The sequence below is a fragment of the Peromyscus californicus genome, unplaced genomic scaffold (genome assembly GCF_007827085.1).
Source record: "Peromyscus californicus insignis strain IS unplaced genomic scaffold, ASM782708v3 Scaffold_6__1_contigs__length_162567912, whole genome shotgun sequence".
In the NCBI taxonomy this organism is placed as follows: Eukaryota; Metazoa; Chordata; class Mammalia; order Rodentia; family Cricetidae; genus Peromyscus; species Peromyscus californicus.
Genome location: NW_026294584.1, coordinates 64,526,198 through 64,544,361, shown reverse-complemented (window position 1 = coordinate 64,544,361; position 18,164 = coordinate 64,526,198). Strand labels below are relative to the sequence as shown.

General features: G+C 55.1%; 1 protein-coding gene and 1 long non-coding RNA gene across 2 annotated transcripts; one reads left to right on the top strand and one right to left on the bottom strand.

The window, feature by feature from the left end:
- The first annotated feature begins 6,690 nt into the window (after positions 1–6,690).
- On the top strand, positions 6,691–16,122 carry Shh (sonic hedgehog signaling molecule). The gene is given in 4 exon segments (XM_052721000.1): positions 6,691–7,467; positions 12,323–12,584; positions 15,333–15,931; positions 15,934–16,122. Coding segments are annotated over 4 exon segments (1,320 nt in total). The 5' UTR covers positions 6,691–7,167; the 3' UTR covers positions 16,093–16,122.
- LOC128099215 (uncharacterized) lies at positions 14,597–15,447 on the bottom strand. Its single transcript, XR_008214460.1, has 2 exons — positions 15,283–15,447; positions 14,597–14,941 (listed from the first exon to the last, which is right to left on the bottom strand). It is a non-coding gene; the product is annotated as an uncharacterized LOC128099215 (long non-coding RNA).
- Positions 16,123–18,164: the final 2,042 nt, after the last annotated feature.

The following is an 18,164-nucleotide window of genomic DNA, read 5'->3' as shown; positions in this document are numbered from 1 at the left end:
TCCTCTGATGCAGCGACAAGCCCCACAGATCAGAAGATCTACAGGCAGGCTCTGAGGCCAGTGGACCACGCTTGCCGATGCTCCTGCCATGTGGGGTCGGACTGGACATACAAACTCTGTGCCTCCGTTTCCTTGATAGGATAGAACTGTTTGTGTTGGTAAACTGACATTCCATCCAAGTACAGCTGAAAGGGGTGTGCAATGCTGAGCAAGAAAATCCTACCAACCTGAGTTCTAGGCGACACGGGACTTCAGACCTGGAGACCCTCCCTGGGTAAGACTGACAAAAATAAAGAGCCCAGCCCCCAAAGAAATGGAATCTCGTGGTCATTGCAGGAGGGGACTGTGGGGGCGTGACCAAGAGGGGAGGAGAACCCCTCTCCTTGGAGAAAACTCCTGCCCCTGAGCCCAAGCTGACTTCTGCAGCATTCCACCCATTACCACCCACCAGGCCCGGCCCTGGGCTTCGGGTGCTCACTCAGACATGACTCCTGGGGTTGGCACACCACTCAGAAGGGCCACACAGCCTCTGCTGAAAGCGGCTCTCTATGAAGTGAGCAACCACCTTCAGTCAGCAGGATCCTCTGCAAAATCCCCTTGCCTCAGGGGAAGAAGGGGGCCAGAGCAGCCCACCTGGTTTTCTAGTTGCCCAAAGCCTGTGTTGATATTGTGTTCCCCAATATGTCGTGCACCCTAATAAATTTATCTGGGGTCAGAGAACAGAACAGTCACTAGACAGACATAGAGGCCAGAAAATGGTGGCATTCACACCTTTAATCCTAGCCTTCTGGAGGCAGAGATCCATCCAGATCTCTGAGTTCAAAGCCACACTGGAAACAGCCAGTCACGGTGACTCATGCCTTTAATCCCTGGAAGTGACAGCAGGAATCAGAAAGCTATATAAGGTGTGAGGACCAGGAACTAGTGTCTGGTTAAGCTTTTAGGATTTGAGCAGCACAGTTCAGCTGAGATCCATTTGGATGAGGACTCAGAAGCTTCCAATCTGAGGAAACAGGATCAGCTGAGGAATTGGCAAGGTGAGGAAGCTGTGGCTTTTTCTGCTTCTCTGATCTTCCAGCATTCACCCCAATAACTGGCCTTGGGTTTGGTTTTATTAATAAGACCATTTAAGACTTGTGCTACAAAAGCCCCCTAGATGTTAGGGCATGGGAACATCAAAGGGCAAGAAGCCTGTTGAGTGAGTCGGGTTCTCGCAGCTTGGCTAACACTGGACAGCTCAAGTGTTTGTGGAGCATCCTCAGTTTCCCTTTTTGGGCAGTTCCCACCTCTTGACACAACCATCCCCTTCCCCTCACCTTCTCACCCTCCATACCCACCTGGTTCCCTCCTACCAGCCCTCTTTCTGCCCCCTTTCAGTACCACAGCAGGCCTGAACCACAAGCCTCTGCTGCCTCTGGCTCTCAGCTTCACTGTGAAGAAGAAGGAAGGTAGGGTCTCTCTCAAGAGAGCGAAAACAGAAAGCTTGTCCTTCACAAGCAGGAGAAACGTTGATGCCCCTGGAGCTCCTGGAGCAGCTGTTTCTGCCCTGGGCTCGAGCTGTACCCTGCAACAGTAACACAGTCCGTACCCAGGCCACAGGGGATATGGTCACTCCTGGACAGCAGCTGGTCCTGGTGTGGGGAGATCAGGCTGCTCAGGACCCAGCCTGTGAGGAGGTCAGAAGGGTACTGCATGGTCCTCTGTGTCCAGAGGTTGGTTCTCAATCTCCTCCTCTAAAATATGGCTGTGGCCTGGGTCAGCAGCTTCTCCTGAGGTTAAGACCACGGCTTCCTGGACTGAGCACTGGAAGGGTTACCAGTAGGGAGAGCTCAGCTTCAGACCCTCATTTTACAAGGGAGAACTTCAAAGAGACTGGATATAAAGGACTAGCAGGAGCCCCTTCTTCTCACACACAGATCCAGTCCTCTCTCTCCACAGCACCATGTCAGAAATCTCCAGGGAATCTCTTACCTTACCCAGAGTTCCAAGACTTTCCAGAAAGACTAGTTAGCTTTCTACTGCTGTGATAAACAGCCATGACCAAATTCCACTTGGAGGATGAAAGGGCTCATTTGGTTTACACTTCCACACGACAGTGCCTCAGAGGGGAAGTCAAGGCAGGAACCTAAAGGCAGGAACTGAAGCAGAGGCCCTGGAGGAGTGTTGCCTATTGGCTTGCTCCCCATGGCTTGCTCAGCCCGTTTTCTTGTACCATCCATGACCACCAGCCCAGAGTTGAGACTGTCCACAATAGGGTGGGCTTTCCCACATTGGTCATCAATCAAGAAAATATACCACAGCCTTTCTTGTCCACGGGTAACCTGAAGGAAGCAGTTCTTCACTTGAGAATCTCTCCTCCCAGATGCATCTAGGTGTGTGTCAAGTTGACAAGAATTCAACCAGCAAACTAGGAATCCTACATTCTACACAGATTCCAAACAGTGACTCTGGGGCCAGTTGAGAACCCAACAGCCCGGAGCCTCAACAGGATGGATGGCTGTGGACACACCATAACACCCGCTCTCAGGCTAGATGAATCGAGGTGCACCCTCCCATACAGTTGGCCCCACACCTGGTGCAGCGGCATCCAGCCCTCTTGCTCTCTTCTTTCTGGACAAAAGGCGCCCAGATGATGTAATGCTCTACTGCATGCCCCATCTGGCAAGAGGCTCTGGCCAAAGAGGGTCAAAGCAGATTCCCCAGAATCAGAAAGAAGGTAAAAAAAAATGGTCTGTTTCTCCATTCCTCAATTTGGAGGTGTTGAAGGACATCCAAAGACAGGGACCCCATTCCATCCCCCCACCACCACCCCCCACAGCGTTTGAGCATCTAGACCTGTGGTTACTCTGGACAGCTTCCTGCCTTCTCCCCCTACCCCAACCTCTGGCTTTTGCTGTAGCACTCCAAACCTCTTGGTCTCATGTACCCCCTCACCCACACACTGACCCCTCACTGCACCTCAACACTGCTCTCTAGAAAAAAACAAATGTGTTAAGCTTACTTCCAGTCTTTTTCTCTGTCCTAGGAAGCCATGTGTGTTGTTCCATGCCAGGAGCAGCCATAAAAGAGGGTCTCCAGAGGACTGAGGAGCATCCTCATGGGACTAGGGGACATCCCCAGTCCAGCTGAAACCTGCAGCCAGGTGGCCCCCCCTCCCCTGCCCCAGGTCTTGGGGATTCCCATCAAGAGAGTCAGCAAAGCAGAAACTCTGATTTGATTGTTTGGGAGCAAGGCCCCATGGCTGTTGGCTGGCATATTTTTTTCAAATCTCCCCAGGTGATTCTAATGTGCAAGCTTAATGTATTACCTTTCCCAAGGGCATCTGCGCTTCAGTAGCTCTGAGATTGGAGGAATGGTAGTGGCATGGTGGTGTACCAAAGCAGCTGTGGTAGAGAAATGCCCAGACCAGGGTCAAAAGAACGGGGTCATACATCCAAAATCATCCCTTGGTCCTCTGGGTCTTGAGGCCACCTGCCCACATTGAGATCCCTACAGTGGATCGGAAAACACTTAGAGACTGTAAGGATCCACAGAGTTGAGGCCTATTTGGACCTAAGAGGAAACACCCATGGCTTACACTGCAGTGTGGGGACCAGCAGACGCCACTGAAGGACCAAGAGGGCATGGACACAGTGTCACTCAGCCATGTGACTCCCTGACAGTTAACCCAGAAGCTGGTTCCTAGCCTAGCTGTAGCATATCTCTTGGACTGTGGGGGGTCCCCCCGTCCCTAGCTGTCATCCCAGAGAACAAAAGGGAGCAGCTGAAACTCTGTTTGCCAAAGTTGAAAAAATTCAGGAAGAAAAATGGAACGAACTGGGTGATTGGACGGAACGAGACGGTGCGGAGCTGTTGGAAGGAAGAGAGATCATCTGGGAGAGAAACCAGGAAAAAGAAAAAAAAGAGGCCAGCCCTGCCAAACACTGGAAGCGCAGGCCGGGGCTGAACTGGGATCCCTGGCTCAAACTGAGGGGGAAGGGAAGGAAGGGTTGGGAAGAAGGAAAGACAGGTGGCAGAGTCAAGAGGAGGATGAACCAAAGAGCCTAGCCCTGCATCCCGGTCCTTCCAACCCGAGACTGCGGAATTTCCCAAACCTGGTAGGCCAAGGCTGAAGGCAGAGTGAGGACGCCATCTAGCGGCAGGGGCCGGAAGAGGGAAGGGGCCATGCCCAGAACTGCGCCTCCTGGGGGGTGGGGCAGACATAAAGGCTGGCCAGTCCTCCTCAGAGTGAAGAAAAGAAAGGTGGGTGGGGAGATGGAAGAAGTGTGAGAAGGATGTGAATGCCCAGCAGGAAGAATAACTGAGCCTAGACAAATAAGAAGTAGCCCCCGAGAGTTAAAGGGATGGCTGGCCCTGCCAGGCAGAGGCTGGGCTTTGGAACCTCCTGCAGACACAGGGAGGGGCCCCAATGGTCTGGAGGGGAAAGGCAAAGAGAGGGAGCCATCTGGTGTCTGGAGGTGGAAGGCAGCGGGTGTCTGGTGTCTGGGAAGTGGGGAGTGGGTGGGATGCACCAGGAAGAGGGCAGAGGACAGCAGCCGCATTTATCCCCCAACCCCCATAGCTAGGCTCATAATGTTGTTTTCAAGACAACAAATATGAACGGTGATTGCTTTTTATCCAAGCATTTCTGAAGCCCAGAGCAGAAAGCAAGCTGCCCGTAGGTACAAGGTAAAAAACAACAGAGTTTACAATGAATCTTTATTTTCTTATAAAGACCCTCCCTGTCTCCAGGAAGACCAGCCCTTACCAGGCTTTCTCTGGAACTACCATCCCTCGTCCCTAGAGACGGAGTGGAGGTGGGCAATAGGCCAGTGCAGAACCAAGTCATTCTCCTTTCCCACAGTCAAGGGGGAGCTGATCACGTCTGGGCCCTCCAAAGTCAGCTGTGCCCACAGGGAACTCTGGCAGCTTAAGGGTTTGTTTCCAAAGCACAGTCACCCACCCCATATGATTCTGAGGAGTTGTTTACAGGTGCAGGCTCCACTCACCAGTCTACACTCAAAGACATCAAGAAAAGAGTGCTGGCCAGCATGCACAGAGAGTGAGAAAAGATTGAAGCAAGATGAGGATCCAAGATGCTCAGGTCTTGTCGGGCCCCACACCTCTCAGAGATATGACAGCCACATGACATGCAGGCCTACCCTCCTGGGTCAAGAACAGAGGCTCCCTTTTGTATCTCTTTTTTCTGGGAGTATGCACACACAGGACACAGGCTGAGAGCCTGGCTCTTCATTTGGCCTGCAGGAGGCCGGGACCACTTCCCACCAGGAATCTGTACTTGTTCTTCACACACCAAAGGATAGGAAACCCAGAGTGGCGGGGTGGGAGAGCTTGGGTCAACCCCCACCCACCCATGCTGCTTGCTGAGACTCACAGTAGACAGTAGCAAGCACCTCTCTCCTTCATCACCACCAACCCCAAAGTAACCAAGTTTCTAAGCAAAAGGAACTGCTGGGAGATCCCATTGTTTGAGGGCTGAGCTTCAGGCTTTTTGGACCTCTCCTCCCACTCCCAGCCCCGCACTGGGTCAGGATCCAGAGAGAGAGGCTGGTCCCACTGGGTAACATGGGAGGACTCAGTCCTCAAGCGGGCGGGTATTCCATTCCACATGAATAGCTCACCCCCATTGCCCATTCTAGAGGAATCATCGCCTGTGAGGAGGATGGGGGAAGGGCCAGAGCAGAAGCCTCTGAGCCATTAAAACAAGGAGTTCCATATTTTATTTCTCTGCTTTAACTAAGACTTTTCTTGACAGTTTTCTTTCTCTGAAAAGAGAGGTGGGGGGCTGGGTACTCAATACTGACCTCTAGACGGCTTGTCCTCTTCTCAGATACCTCTCTACGGTCAGAACACTGTCCCCCTAGGTCCCTAACCCCCTCAGTCTGCAGCCTCTACACCTGGCCAGCTTCTGCCCTTGAAGACTAGATTGCAAAGCTCCAGCGTAAGGCCAGCCGTAGTGAGGAACCTGACTTCCACATTCAACTTACCCCAGCCCTGCACTCTGCTGGGATCGATTGTGGGGGTGGTGCATGTATGCAGCCTTGCCCACTCTCAGCTGCCCCGGGGCACAATGGCCTCCACCCACCAAGCACACACCAGCCTGGCCTCCTCCCATGCCTAGGCTGAGGTGCAGCACCCAGACCCACTGGGCCTCTGCACCCTGCCCCATCCTGCAGTCCACACTGTACCTGCCCCTCTGCTCAGATGCATGCATCTGCAGAGGCTCGCCTATGATGCAGTCATTGAACACAATGGAGGACAGTATTTTCAAGTTTCCCTAAGGCACTTAAAACAACGACACTTGTGATTACCCTCTGCCCAAAGATACTAAATATTCAGGAGACACTCAGGGTGGGCTTTTTTTCACAACCCAGTGACATATAGCCTGTACACTCACGTCTGGGGGTGGGGGTGTAAATAAGGTAAGTAAGTGCGGTCGCTCTGCCCTCAAACAATTGAGAGGATGTTTGATGGTTGAAGCTTGGAGGGGGGGCATCTGGACTGTCCTTTAAAAACTTATGTTGGCTCAAACCAAAGCATCTACCATTCTAGAGGAAGTAAGGGGGAAGCAACCACGCACACAAAGCCGGCAGTGCGGGGTATTATTTCAATAAACAGGCCTCCTCCTCCCGCCCACCTTTACCTTAGTAAAGACCTTTTTTCTTTTTTTTAAACTGGAAGCCTTCAGGTGAAAATAAAGCCACAGCAGCAAGAGGGGGGGCGGAATGTAGTCTTTCTCAGGGTTAACATCAGAAGACAAGCTTGTGCGGCTTGGCCAATCAGATGCGCCCCTGCCAGCTATAATATAGTGCGAAAGGCAGCCTGTCTCACAAGCTCTCCAGCCTTGCTACCATTTAAAATCAGGCTCTTTTTGTCTTTTAATTGCTGTCTCGAGACCCAACTCCGATGTGTTCCGTTACCAGCGACCGGCAGCCTGCCATCGCAGCCCCTGTCTGGGTGGCGATCGGAGACAAGTCCCCTGCAGCAGCGGCAGGCAAGGTTATATAGGAAGAGAAAGAGCCAGGCAGCGCCAGAGGGAACGAACGAGCCGAGCGAGGAAGGGAGAGCCGAGCGCAAGGAGGAGCGCACACGCACACACCCGCGCGTACCCGCTCGCGCACAGACCGCGCGGGGACAGCTCGCAAGTCCTCGGGTTCCGCGGACGAGATGCTGCTGCTAGCGAGATGTCTTCTGGTGGTCCTCGCTTCCTCGCTGCTGGTGTGCCCCGGGCTGGCGTGCGGGCCCGGCAGGGGGTTTGGAAAGAGGCGGCACCCCAAAAAGCTGACCCCTTTAGCCTACAAGCAGTTTATCCCCAACGTAGCCGAGAAGACCCTAGGGGCCAGCGGCAGATACGAAGGGAAGATCACAAGAAACTCCGAGCGATTTAAGGAACTCACCCCCAATTATAACCCCGACATCATATTTAAGGATGAGGAAAACACGGGAGCAGACCGGCTGATGACTCAGGTAGAGACCCATTGCGAGTGGGAAACAGGCTTCTTCCCCTGGGGGGTTGCGTGTGACCAAGCAATCAGCTCTGCTCTGTTTGCTCTTTGGGCAGGTAGGAAGGCTGCTTGGCCCTTTCCTTCCCCACCCACCTGCCCACCTAGCACTCCTCTTCCGGGAGGAGAAAGGAGGTGAAGGGTCCAGCAGGAAGTTTAGGGTTTGGGTGGAGTGGGGGCACCAGAGATGGGGTTCGCTATGTCCCTCATTTAATTAGTCTCCCAGGATGGCCTCCTCTATCTGTCTCTATTCTAGCTTGTAACTTGGAGAGACCTTCACTCTGGGGGTGTCTGCCCTTTCTAAGCGGGGACAGAAAATGGAGGGAGTGGGGATGCCCCTATACACTTCAAGGGGCCTCCAGGTCATTTCAAACATAAAAGCCTGGAGCATTCCAGCTCCTAACTCCTACCTTTCCCTTTTCTGTGTTTTTTTTTTTTCTCCCAAGACCACCCCCACCCTTTACCCCGCCACCACCAAAGAACTCTAACTGGGAAAGCCAGGGGGCAGTTCTGACAAAAGGCAGGCGCTCCAGAGGCGCTCGTCTTGTCCCCACTGTATCACGTAGCCTGACTGCGATCCCATGGTCCCCAATTGTGCGGGTCAGAGGGAATGTATTGATATTTCTTTAAGGATGCTCCTCTGTTCTCCAGAGCCCGCGGTACCTTAGGGGAGGGACTTGGAACTTGCTGGCTTTGCAATCGCTTTAATTTTCAACCTGCTTGCATAAGAATTAGAAGCGAAAAAATATTAGGAGCGGCGAGGGTGGATGGACAGAGGGCAAAGCAAAACACGATCCTCTCTCCCATCCCACCTCCTTTGAGATTTCTGGGCTGCCAATCTCCCAGCAAAATCGAGACTTTCTAAAACTCCATGCACGTATGACTGAAGCTGGAAATGGGTTTCCTTGCAAATATAGGTCAGCATCCTTTTTACTGCCCTATTAAAATATTCAAGTCCTACCTTTAAGGCTAGGTGCGCCAAGCGGCTGGCGGAGCGGCGCTGGCGGGGCGCAAGAGCAGGGGGGCGGGGGCTGGAGCGAGCGAGCGTGGAGCTGCCTGCGACGCATCGCGCGGCTCGCCACCGGGTACCTGCTGGCTGAGGAGCCTAGGAGACTAGTCTTAGGGTGGCGGGCCAGAGCTGGAGCAAAGGGGAGTCTCGGAGGCTGAGGACAGGGCCATTCTTTCCCCATCTCCCTCATCTGCTCCCGACCACCTTAAATCTGGACCGCGAGTGTGGGCGCGCGCGCGCGGGAGCCGGGAAGCTGCGCGAGCCACAGTTAACTCTGCGCGGGCCGCGGGGTGCCGGGCTGGTGCAGCTAGCTGGAGCGAGTTCTCCCGCCACCCCAGGGCGTTTATCCCCTGGTTACCCTGCCCCCCCCGGGGGGTGCGTCTCAGGGTGAGGAGATCCTTGGGAACGCGTGAGAAGGGAGACCATGCAAAGAGGCCTGGCGAGGACACGCAAGGTCCCCCAGTCCGGGTGGGTCTGCGAGGGGGTCCCAGGCCGGCTCCCTTGCCCAGCTAGCCGGGCCTCTGCGTGCTGCAGAGGGGCGAGAGCGCCGAGCCGTGCGGCGCGGCAGACGCCTTTCAGCTCCACTTACTCCTGCGTTATCGATCCCGCGGCTAGGGTTTCAGCGCGCGGGGCTGGGCTCTGGCGGCTGGTCCCTGCCTCTGCACGCGCGGAGCGCAGGGCTCCGAGCGCGCTCCTTCCCTTGGGCGCGCAGGCAGGGGCTGAGCTGGGAGGAGTCGCAAAGCAGGGAGATCCGCGGGCCTGACCTGCACTGCAACCCTTTGGCTGCCTTCTGGGTCCCTCGGGCCTCAGCGCCCTAAACGGAGACCCCCAACTACATCCTTTCCCTCACTCTGGTCCTCCCGGCCCAGGACCCAAGGCCCAGCAAGCCCTACACCGGGCCACTCTCGCCGCGGCCGCCACGGCCGCATGCGCGCGAGCAGCATTTGAACTTCTGACCTTCTGTCAAGTTCCTCCAGACGAACGAAACGAAAACAAATACTTTTTTCCCTTGGGCAGTGGCTATTCTGGTTCCCCACACAAAAAGAAGGGGTAGAGACAGCAAAAGTGGGGGGTGGGGAAGGCCAGGCCAGGATCTTCTCACCCATCCCGCAAAGATCCCCCCAAAATGAGGATGGCTGTAAAGGTGGCAGTCTGGAAGTTCCCCTTGGTACAACCCTCGCCAGCTTCTTATTCCGGGTTGGCTGAGTTAAGAGGGAACGGGAAGGAAGGAGGCGGCGAAACGCCTAGGCTAGAGGTGAAGGAGTGAAGCCTGAGAATCATGGGCTCAGGATTCGAGCGTTCTCCTGGGAACCTGCCATCGGCCAGCCCCTCTTTAACCAACCACCTGATTCGGTGCCCCTCTCTTCAGTCTCGCCTGCCTCCCAGTCTGTCTCTCTAAGGTGACTGAGCCCAAGTCCCTCAACCATGGCAGGATCGTCCCCAGTGGAACTTTCAGAGCAGTTCTGGATCGCAGGAGCTCCTGGTTAATATTAACTCCGGAGAGGGAAGCGCCGACAGACACTCTCCTCCTTGCGCAGGCCAGGACCCAGAGAGTGCCAGGCTGTTGTGCCCGCGGCCAGGGGGCTGGGGTGGGAGGCCGGCCACGAGGGGCCTGATCTGCAGGCTCTGCAGGGTGAAGGGGGGGGACCACCTGAGGAACCTGGCTGAATAGATTTCCTGCGTGCTTAGGGGCTAGCCGGGAAAAGGAGCCCAGGTGTGGGTTTGAAGAGTGGTTTTTTGCTTTCAAGAGTGGGGTCTGTCCCCCCCCCCCAGTTACGGGAAGAATGGAGTGAGATGTGTTTAGAGAGTAGAGCCTCCCTCACAATGTGGGAAGCCCACTTTTGGAGGTGACAGTCCCTGCCTGCTCTGCGCTCATGGACTGCGCCGGTGTGCAGATCCGGGAGGTGGGCTGGAGGCCCAGGAACAACTTGGCCTCCGCAGACACAAAGCCGGGCCCCAGTGACCCTGCCGGGCTTCACGGTGGCTGCACAGAGTCGGGCTTGATTAGCGGCACACGACCCAATGAATTAATAACCGGGCTGAGCTTCCCGGCTTTGCCTGCGACATTCTCTTCCAGCGCGGGAGGGGGAGCACCCTGCATCTGCCTGCAGAGCTGCGCTGAACCTGGTGCTGGGGCGGGCTCTGGGGCACCGGGTGCCAACTCAGGCGACAATTGGCGGCGTTGGCCTGTCCGGGTCAAGGGCCTATCTCAGCCCAGAGTTCTTTGCCTGGGGTCCTCCGTGTCTGCCCTAGTGGCGCAGCTCAGGGTATCCGGTTCGGTAGCCCTCTCCAACCTACCCTAGCTCGCCCCTGCTGCGGGATGGGAAGCTTGTTCAAGCCACAGATCGCTAACTTCCCCCTCCTGAGAGAAGGGAGCCGGGTGGAGTACAGGCTGGAATGAAGGAGGAGATAAGATACCGTGGTGTGCGCCTGCGCGCACTGACTTCGAATCTCAGTTCTAAACTGACCCTGGTTTACTTATTGATTTTCGTGTAAAACGCGTTCAGTCCCTAAGATGACCTCACTCCAACTCTGTCCTTTGGACTTTTCTCCTAAGAAAACCTCTGGCAGGCCCAGAAACCTGCCAGAGCGGACCTGTTGTTACTACACCCTTCCTATTTGTTGTGTGTGTAACTCTACAATCATATTCCTGGGCTTTATTGCTGCCAGATATACATGACTTTTCCTTTTGTCTGTCCCTGAAGGCCTGGGCAACAATCCTTTGCAAGAGTCCTCCTGGCTACAGTTAGAACCTGTATCTATGGACCATTCTCCCGTCCCTGTAACCTGCCCGAAATCCCTCAGGCTGGCGATTAGCCCTACCCTCTGCAGAAGTCAATTTGAAATTACTACTGCCTCCACTGGGGTCCAGTTCTCTGGGTAACGCGCCCTTACCATTTTGTCTCCAGCCACAAACCCCCCAATCAGCATGCCACATAATCAGCAACATAAACTTCCAAGCAGTGAGTTAGTGCCCCCCCACACACACTTGACTCAGCTCCCCCCCCCCACACACACACACACTTTTATTACATCTTTTTCTTAATGTGGGCCAAGAATGCCCCCACTATCCCAAGTTCCACTTTGCCCTGCAAGGGAGGAGGTTGAACGGCCAGAGTTTCACAGTAGACCCCCTCTTGGGCAGGGCTCAGAAGCCTTGGGCCTTTCTGGCTCCCCATCCCCCAACCTTTCCCACCCCACCCCCACCCACTTCTTAAGTTTGCTCTTCAAACTTGCCGGACACCATTCTGTGCAGGGCCAAGAAAACAAGAGGGGAGGAAGAGAACCGGTCAAAGAAAACACGAATACAATCAGGCCCCAGACAAGCCCAGCAGAGAGGAGCTCCTTGGGGGAAAGAATGTGGCTGCCTGGACCAAGAATGTTTGTCCTCTGGCCCTGCCTGGGCTGGACATCAGCATTCACCTGCCTGCTTGTCCTGGGGCTGCTTCTCACCCCTCAGCGATGCTGTGGGTTTCCTCAGGCCTGGCTGCTAGAGGAAAGGCCCGGCCTCCATGGACAATGCAGGGCTGCCAGTCCTTAAAGTACATCAGTTCTGTCCCGCCCAAGAGATGCTCCTGGAACCTCACCCCAGGAGAAACTGCTCCTATCCCTCGGACCACTGTAGCTGCATCTAAGTTCCTGGGTTGAAGACTGGCCCGCAGCTGGGTCCCTGGAGAACCCGCCCCTTCAGCAACTGCCATGCCTCCACCCACATCTTATTCACACAGTCCCCAGGGCCTGGGCCTGTGGTTGGTAGAGAAACCACCGACCAAGGTGTCTGTCACTTAAGGGTTCTCCCTTCTCCCTACAGAGGTGCAAAGACAAGCTAAATGCCTTGGCCATCTCTGTGATGAACCAGTGGCCGGGAGTGAAGCTACGTGTGACTGAGGGCTGGGATGAGGATGGCCATCATTCAGAGGAGTCTCTACACTACGAGGGCCGAGCAGTGGACATCACCACATCTGACCGGGACCGCAGCAAGTACGGCATGCTGGCTCGCCTGGCTGTGGAGGCCGGCTTCGACTGGGTCTACTATGAATCTAAAGCACACATCCACTGCTCTGTGAAAGCGGGTAAGCAAGCCTCCGGACGGCGGCCTCTCTCTTCCTCCAACCCTTCCAACCAGGAGGAGGGGGGGCGCAGGGAAGGGGGAAGGAAAGCCATGAAAAGAGGGGAATGCTCTTGAAAATGAGTAGATTTCAGTTGTGGGGAAATAGCCTATGGCACCCCCACCACCCTACCCCAGCCAGGTACCTCTGCAACCTTTTAGATCACTGGCCAGCATCTCTATATGCCCAGATTCCTAGGTTTCCAGAACTCCCGCTTCAGGTAGTAAAGAACAAGGTGTCAGTGAGCAGTGTGGAAGGGGGTCCTGAGATAACCCTGGTGATTCCTGGCTTAGCCAGAGCTCGCCTTGATCTTCCCTTTCATTCAGGGCTTAACCTACTGCCAGCACGCGCACACACACACACACACACACACACACACACACACACACACACACACACCACCGGCAGAAGGGTCTGTCCAGGGCATAAACCCAGGTACTGGCTCCTCCCCGCTGGGCTCCTGTGGATTCAAAACTAACTTAACTCACTCGCTAAGCCTGTGTGGGGAAAGGCCTGGTGGGAGGTAATAAACTGTGTACTTCCAACTTCGGGAGGCCGCAAGCCCAGAAGCATCCGTTCTTATTAGGAGCCCAGCTGGGATGCAGAAAGCCCCTGGCTAGACTGCGGAAGGCAATTCCCGCTGGAGCGGCTGCCCCCAGCCGGTGCGAGGCGGGAGTTCCCTGGGCCTGCAACGCCACACTCTGTTGCGGGGAGGAACAGCTAGGCAGGCAGGAAGTCAGCAAGGCAGTAGCCTCTAGGGATTGTGTGCTCTGGCAGGGCAGGTCGCAGTGACTTTCCGTAGAGTTTTATCCCCACCCACCCCCCTCGACCCCCAAACCCCGTTGCTCCCCAGCTTCCCAAGTTTCCTAAAGTGTATTTTAAGGACACATGCTAGTTGGAAATAATTTAAACATCAAGAAACACGGAGTAAGTAATGAAAAGTGTGTCTCTGACAATAACAGCTGGCTAGGATGCGCAGGAGCGGTGACGGGAAGGCCTGTAGGAAGATGTTAGCTCCAGGAGCCCCCCACCTCTCCCTTCCCCCCACCCCGCGGGGCGGGCGCTCCTCTCAGGCCAGGGTGAGAAATACAGGTGGCAGAGTGGCCCAGGCTCTGAGTAAGCTCTTCCCTGGACCTCAAGTCTGCCCTGGACACACAAGGCCTCCCTGTCACCCGGGTTCTCGTCGTAGTCCCTCTGGCGGGAGTCCCTAGGGGATCTCCTCCCAAATGAGCAGCGGTAATCCGGCCCCGAGGGTCCCGCAGGCAGTGCAGACCCCGGCCGTGGAGGGCAGCTCATTGGCATTCTGCGCACGCGGGCTGGGACGCCGCGCCGTGTGTGTCAAGCGGGGTCGTGCGACTCGACGACTCCGGCTCACTAGAGCCCCCGGTCGCATTCCGGGGGGCTATGGAGTGCTTCCAACCGCCAGCCCCGCACTTCATGCTGGAGAAACCAATGAGAAGATTAAAAGCCTTCTGTAATTCCAGCAGGAAGATTCTTTCTGGCAATCTCTATTTGCCAAAAGCATGATCCTGGAGATTGGAATGCAAAGAAGACTGGGACCTCCCCACCCCTCCTCCCTGGCCCCCTGCGCTCCGCCCCATCCTCAATTATTGTCCTCCCGGACAGTGAGCCTCCAAGAGCTACTGAGGGCTGGGTAAAGCGGGTAGTCAAGGGGCCTTGAGAACCCGCGCTTCCAGCGCTCTGAGCAGGCCTGGCCATTTAAAATTCAAATACACATCTCGAGTGCTTGGAAGAGAGGCTGGGCTGTGCAAATAGTGCCTTTGGAGGCCCGGGCTTCTGGAGAGTCCCTGTGTGTGAACTCCACGAGAAGGAGGGGGGTTGCACCTGAGCAAATAGGGAGGGGGCGGCCAGCGAGCTGGAGAGTGAGCTGAGAATGGGGAGGAGGGAAAAATGGAAGTGTCCCCTCTTCCAAGGCTGTCTCCTATTTATCCCACAAATCACAATGACAATACCAGGCTCTTTATTGGATTTTAATTAGAAAATCCACACAAGTCTTGGGCTTTCACACCTCGGGCAAACCTCTGGAATGTTTGTCCAGTTGCTACAACGACTACAGCTATTTTTCGCTCCCCACCCCCTGGCTATCCACTGGCCAACACCAAGGCCCTCACTGGGGAAGCCGGAGGCGGGGGCGGCCCGGGTTCCCCGGGTGCAGCCTCCTTGCACCGCGCACTGGGAGGCGCCGCGCCCTGCTGTCCAGGCGCGAGAGAGGAGGGTGTGCCCGGCGCCCGCGCGAGCTCAAGGAGGCTTCCTGAGGAATCCAAGTGGAGAGTAAATATCCTTCTGGGTTCGCGGCGAGGCTGGGTGCAAGAGAGGGGGATGGGACCGGAGGCAGGAGGAAGGTTAGGAGTGTTCCCCGCCTCCTGCTGGAGATGCCAGCTAACTTTTCCCCCCCCGTGCGGGTGCAATCTTGAAGGGTCGTTTAGGAATGCGCCTGCGTCTGAATTTAGCCACTGGGGCGCTGAGATGGTTGGCTCAGGGCGGTCTGCGCTAGATCAGTCTGGCTCGACAACACCCCCTGCCCCGCCCCCCTTCCCACCACCACGCGCGCCCCTGGTCCAGCCGAGTGGGGCACGAACGTGCACCGCCCCCCCCCACACACACACAAACACACACACGCACGTAAACACACCGGGCGTACCTGTCTCCTTTGGCACTCAACACCCTCTCTCTCTTCTCTCTTCCTCGCAGAGAACTCGGTGGCGGCCAAATCCGGGGGCTGCTTCCCGGGATCCGCCACAGTGCACCTGGAGCAGGGTGGCACCAAGCTGGTGAAGGACCTGCGTCCGGGAGACCGCGTGTTAGCCGCTGACGACCAGGGCCGGCTGCTGTACAGCGACTTCCTCACCTTCCTGGACCGCGACGAAGGCGCCAAGAAGGTCTTTTACGTGATCGAGACGCGGGAGCCGCGCGAACGCCTGCTGCTCACCGCCGCGCACCTGCTCTTCGTGGCGCCGCACAACGACTCGGGAGCCGCGGGGCCCGCACCCGGACCGAGCGCGCTCTTCGCCAGCCGCGTGCGCCCCGGGCAGCGTGTGTACGTGGTGGCCGAACGCGGCGGGGACCGCCGGCTGCTGCCAGCCGCGGTGCACAGCGTGACGCTGCGTGAGGAGGCCGCGGGCGCGTACGCGCCGCTCACGGCGCACGGCACCATCCTCATCAACCGGGTGCTGGCCTCGTGCTACGCCGTCATCGAGGAGCACGGCTGGGCGCACCGGGCCTTCGCGCCCTTCCGCTTGGCGCACGCGCTCCTGGCCGCGCTGGCGCCCGCCCGCACGGACGCCGGGGGTGGGGGGGCAGCGTCCCCGCACCCCAACCCGCAGCGGAGGCGAGGGGCTCAGGGCCGGCCTCGGGCATCCACTGGTACTCGCAGCTGCTCTACCAAATTGGCACCTGGCTGTTGGACAGCGAGACCTTGCATCCCTTGGGAATGGCGGTCAAGTCCAGCTGAAGTCGGAGGGGACTGGGCAGGGGGTGTAGGGGCGGGCGGGGCGGGGAGCGACTGCGAAATAAGCAACCGACGCGGGAAAGCGCACGGAAGGAGACTTTTAATTATAAGAATAATTAATAATAATAATAATAATAAGTAGGACAGTCCAAAGTAGACTATAAGGAAGCAAAGACCCCGGGGAGTTCTGTTGTTGTGTTTAGTTTATATATATTTTTAAATTTTTTTCGTTATTGTCTTATTTGGGTTATTTTTTTTCTCCTCTCCTGGCTATTTATTTGTTTGGTATGAATAGATGTTTTAAATAATATGAACGGACCTTCAAGAGCCTTAACTAGTTTGTGTCTTGGATAATTTATTATCGTGTGAACTGTACTCACAGGGGGGAAAGATTATTTTGTGAGGCCAAGCAACCTGCTGAGAGTCTATTTTTCTACACTCCCTCGTCCTGCGCATCAGAAGGCAAAACTCGGCGTTCCTCGTCTGCTATGCTCCTGCTTTTCGGCAAGTGTAAACTAAAACATGCTCCATGGGGGTCCACAAATTATATTTTTATACACAGAATTGTAAATTAGATTTTTGAGAGATCAATACTTAACTGAATGACATTTCATTTTTTGAAATAGTGTAAAATATGAAAATATATTATTTTAATTTAACTATTTTCCAATGTAACAGCTGTCTTCTGTACTGCCTTCATGGTTTGTATTTGCTTTGAACCTGCCACTTTGGTCATGTTCTTGGAAACCAAGACTGTTAATGCACACATACACACTTTTTTTTTTTTGACAAACTGGAAGAACTCTGTTATTTTTAACTTCAAAGAATTTATTAGAAAATAATATTTTTGAAAAGCGCACATAGCGGTGAGCCCACGAGGATGGAGCCTGTAGTTTGTACAGAGAAAAAAAAAGGATGTTTTTGCATTAATAAACTGAGAAATAACTGCTGTAAATTTACTAAAATGTATTTTTGAATATTTTGTAATAGTTTTATAGAAATAAAGTGTGCCACACACCCAGTGGTTAGTAGATATTTCCTGAGAATAACTGTTGCGGCCCTTTTTATTTTCTTTTTTTTGGGGGGGCTTCATTTTCTGGGAAATCTGGAGCCCCAGAATTCTGTTGAATTGTAATGCTTCTACTTGTGAATTCGGACCCTGGCTTAGGAAACCAAAGTCAGCAGAACAAATCCACCGTCTGCTCCCCTCACTGGCAAGACCTCAGTCATGTGCTTGCTATGCAAGGCTCCGTCCACACTCCCCAGAGTTGGTGGTGTTTGGGGGAACAGTCTTCCCCCAGCCCCATCTCTTCACCGGCAAAGCCTTCTTTGTAGGCAGAGAGACAAGGCCCGGGGTGTACAGACCTTTGCATGGTAACCCGGTGCCTTTCTCTGACCTTGTGGTCTCTGATGTAGGGAACAGGCTCCACAGCTTAAGATGCTGTGTCCTTTGAGACAGGGTCCCAAAGGAGCTTAGCTCTCTCAACCTTCCTACCATGGTCCTTGGAATAACTTGTCTATCTGGGCCTGGTGAGTTGTCTGCTAGAGGGCGGATGTGGCCAGGGTCCTCTGGCCACTTTAGTATCTCTTGGCCCATGTCTATCTGGAACAATGGCAACTCCTGTAGTTTATCCCCAGGGCTCGGTCAGTGCCAGTGTTAACTAGGTCTGGTTGAGGATCCCTTCCAGTTGACTGATGCCCGGCAGTGTGTTCAAGAGGACTCTACCCTGGACCCTGGCCAGGGATCAGGCCTAGACTCACTCCTGGTTCTTTAGTGTACCAAAGTAAGTCCTCCTCTGTGACTTGAGGAGGAGTGTCTGAGCAAGCTCTGACCAGAGAGAGCGGGTCTTTGGCAGATGGAGCCAGGGCAGAGGCTTAGTGAAGCTTCCAACAGCCTGGCAGGTCTGACTCCCCAGGAAAGGCCTTTGGGGGTGCCTGCAGCCCTGAGGAGCTTTGTCATGAGAGCCTAGCCTCTGAGGCTGTGCCCACTATGGCAGCCTCAGACTAGGGATTTGTCCTCTACCTGCTTCCCCAAGGCCAACCCTCTAGGTAGCAGCAGGCCTTGGTTTCTCTCC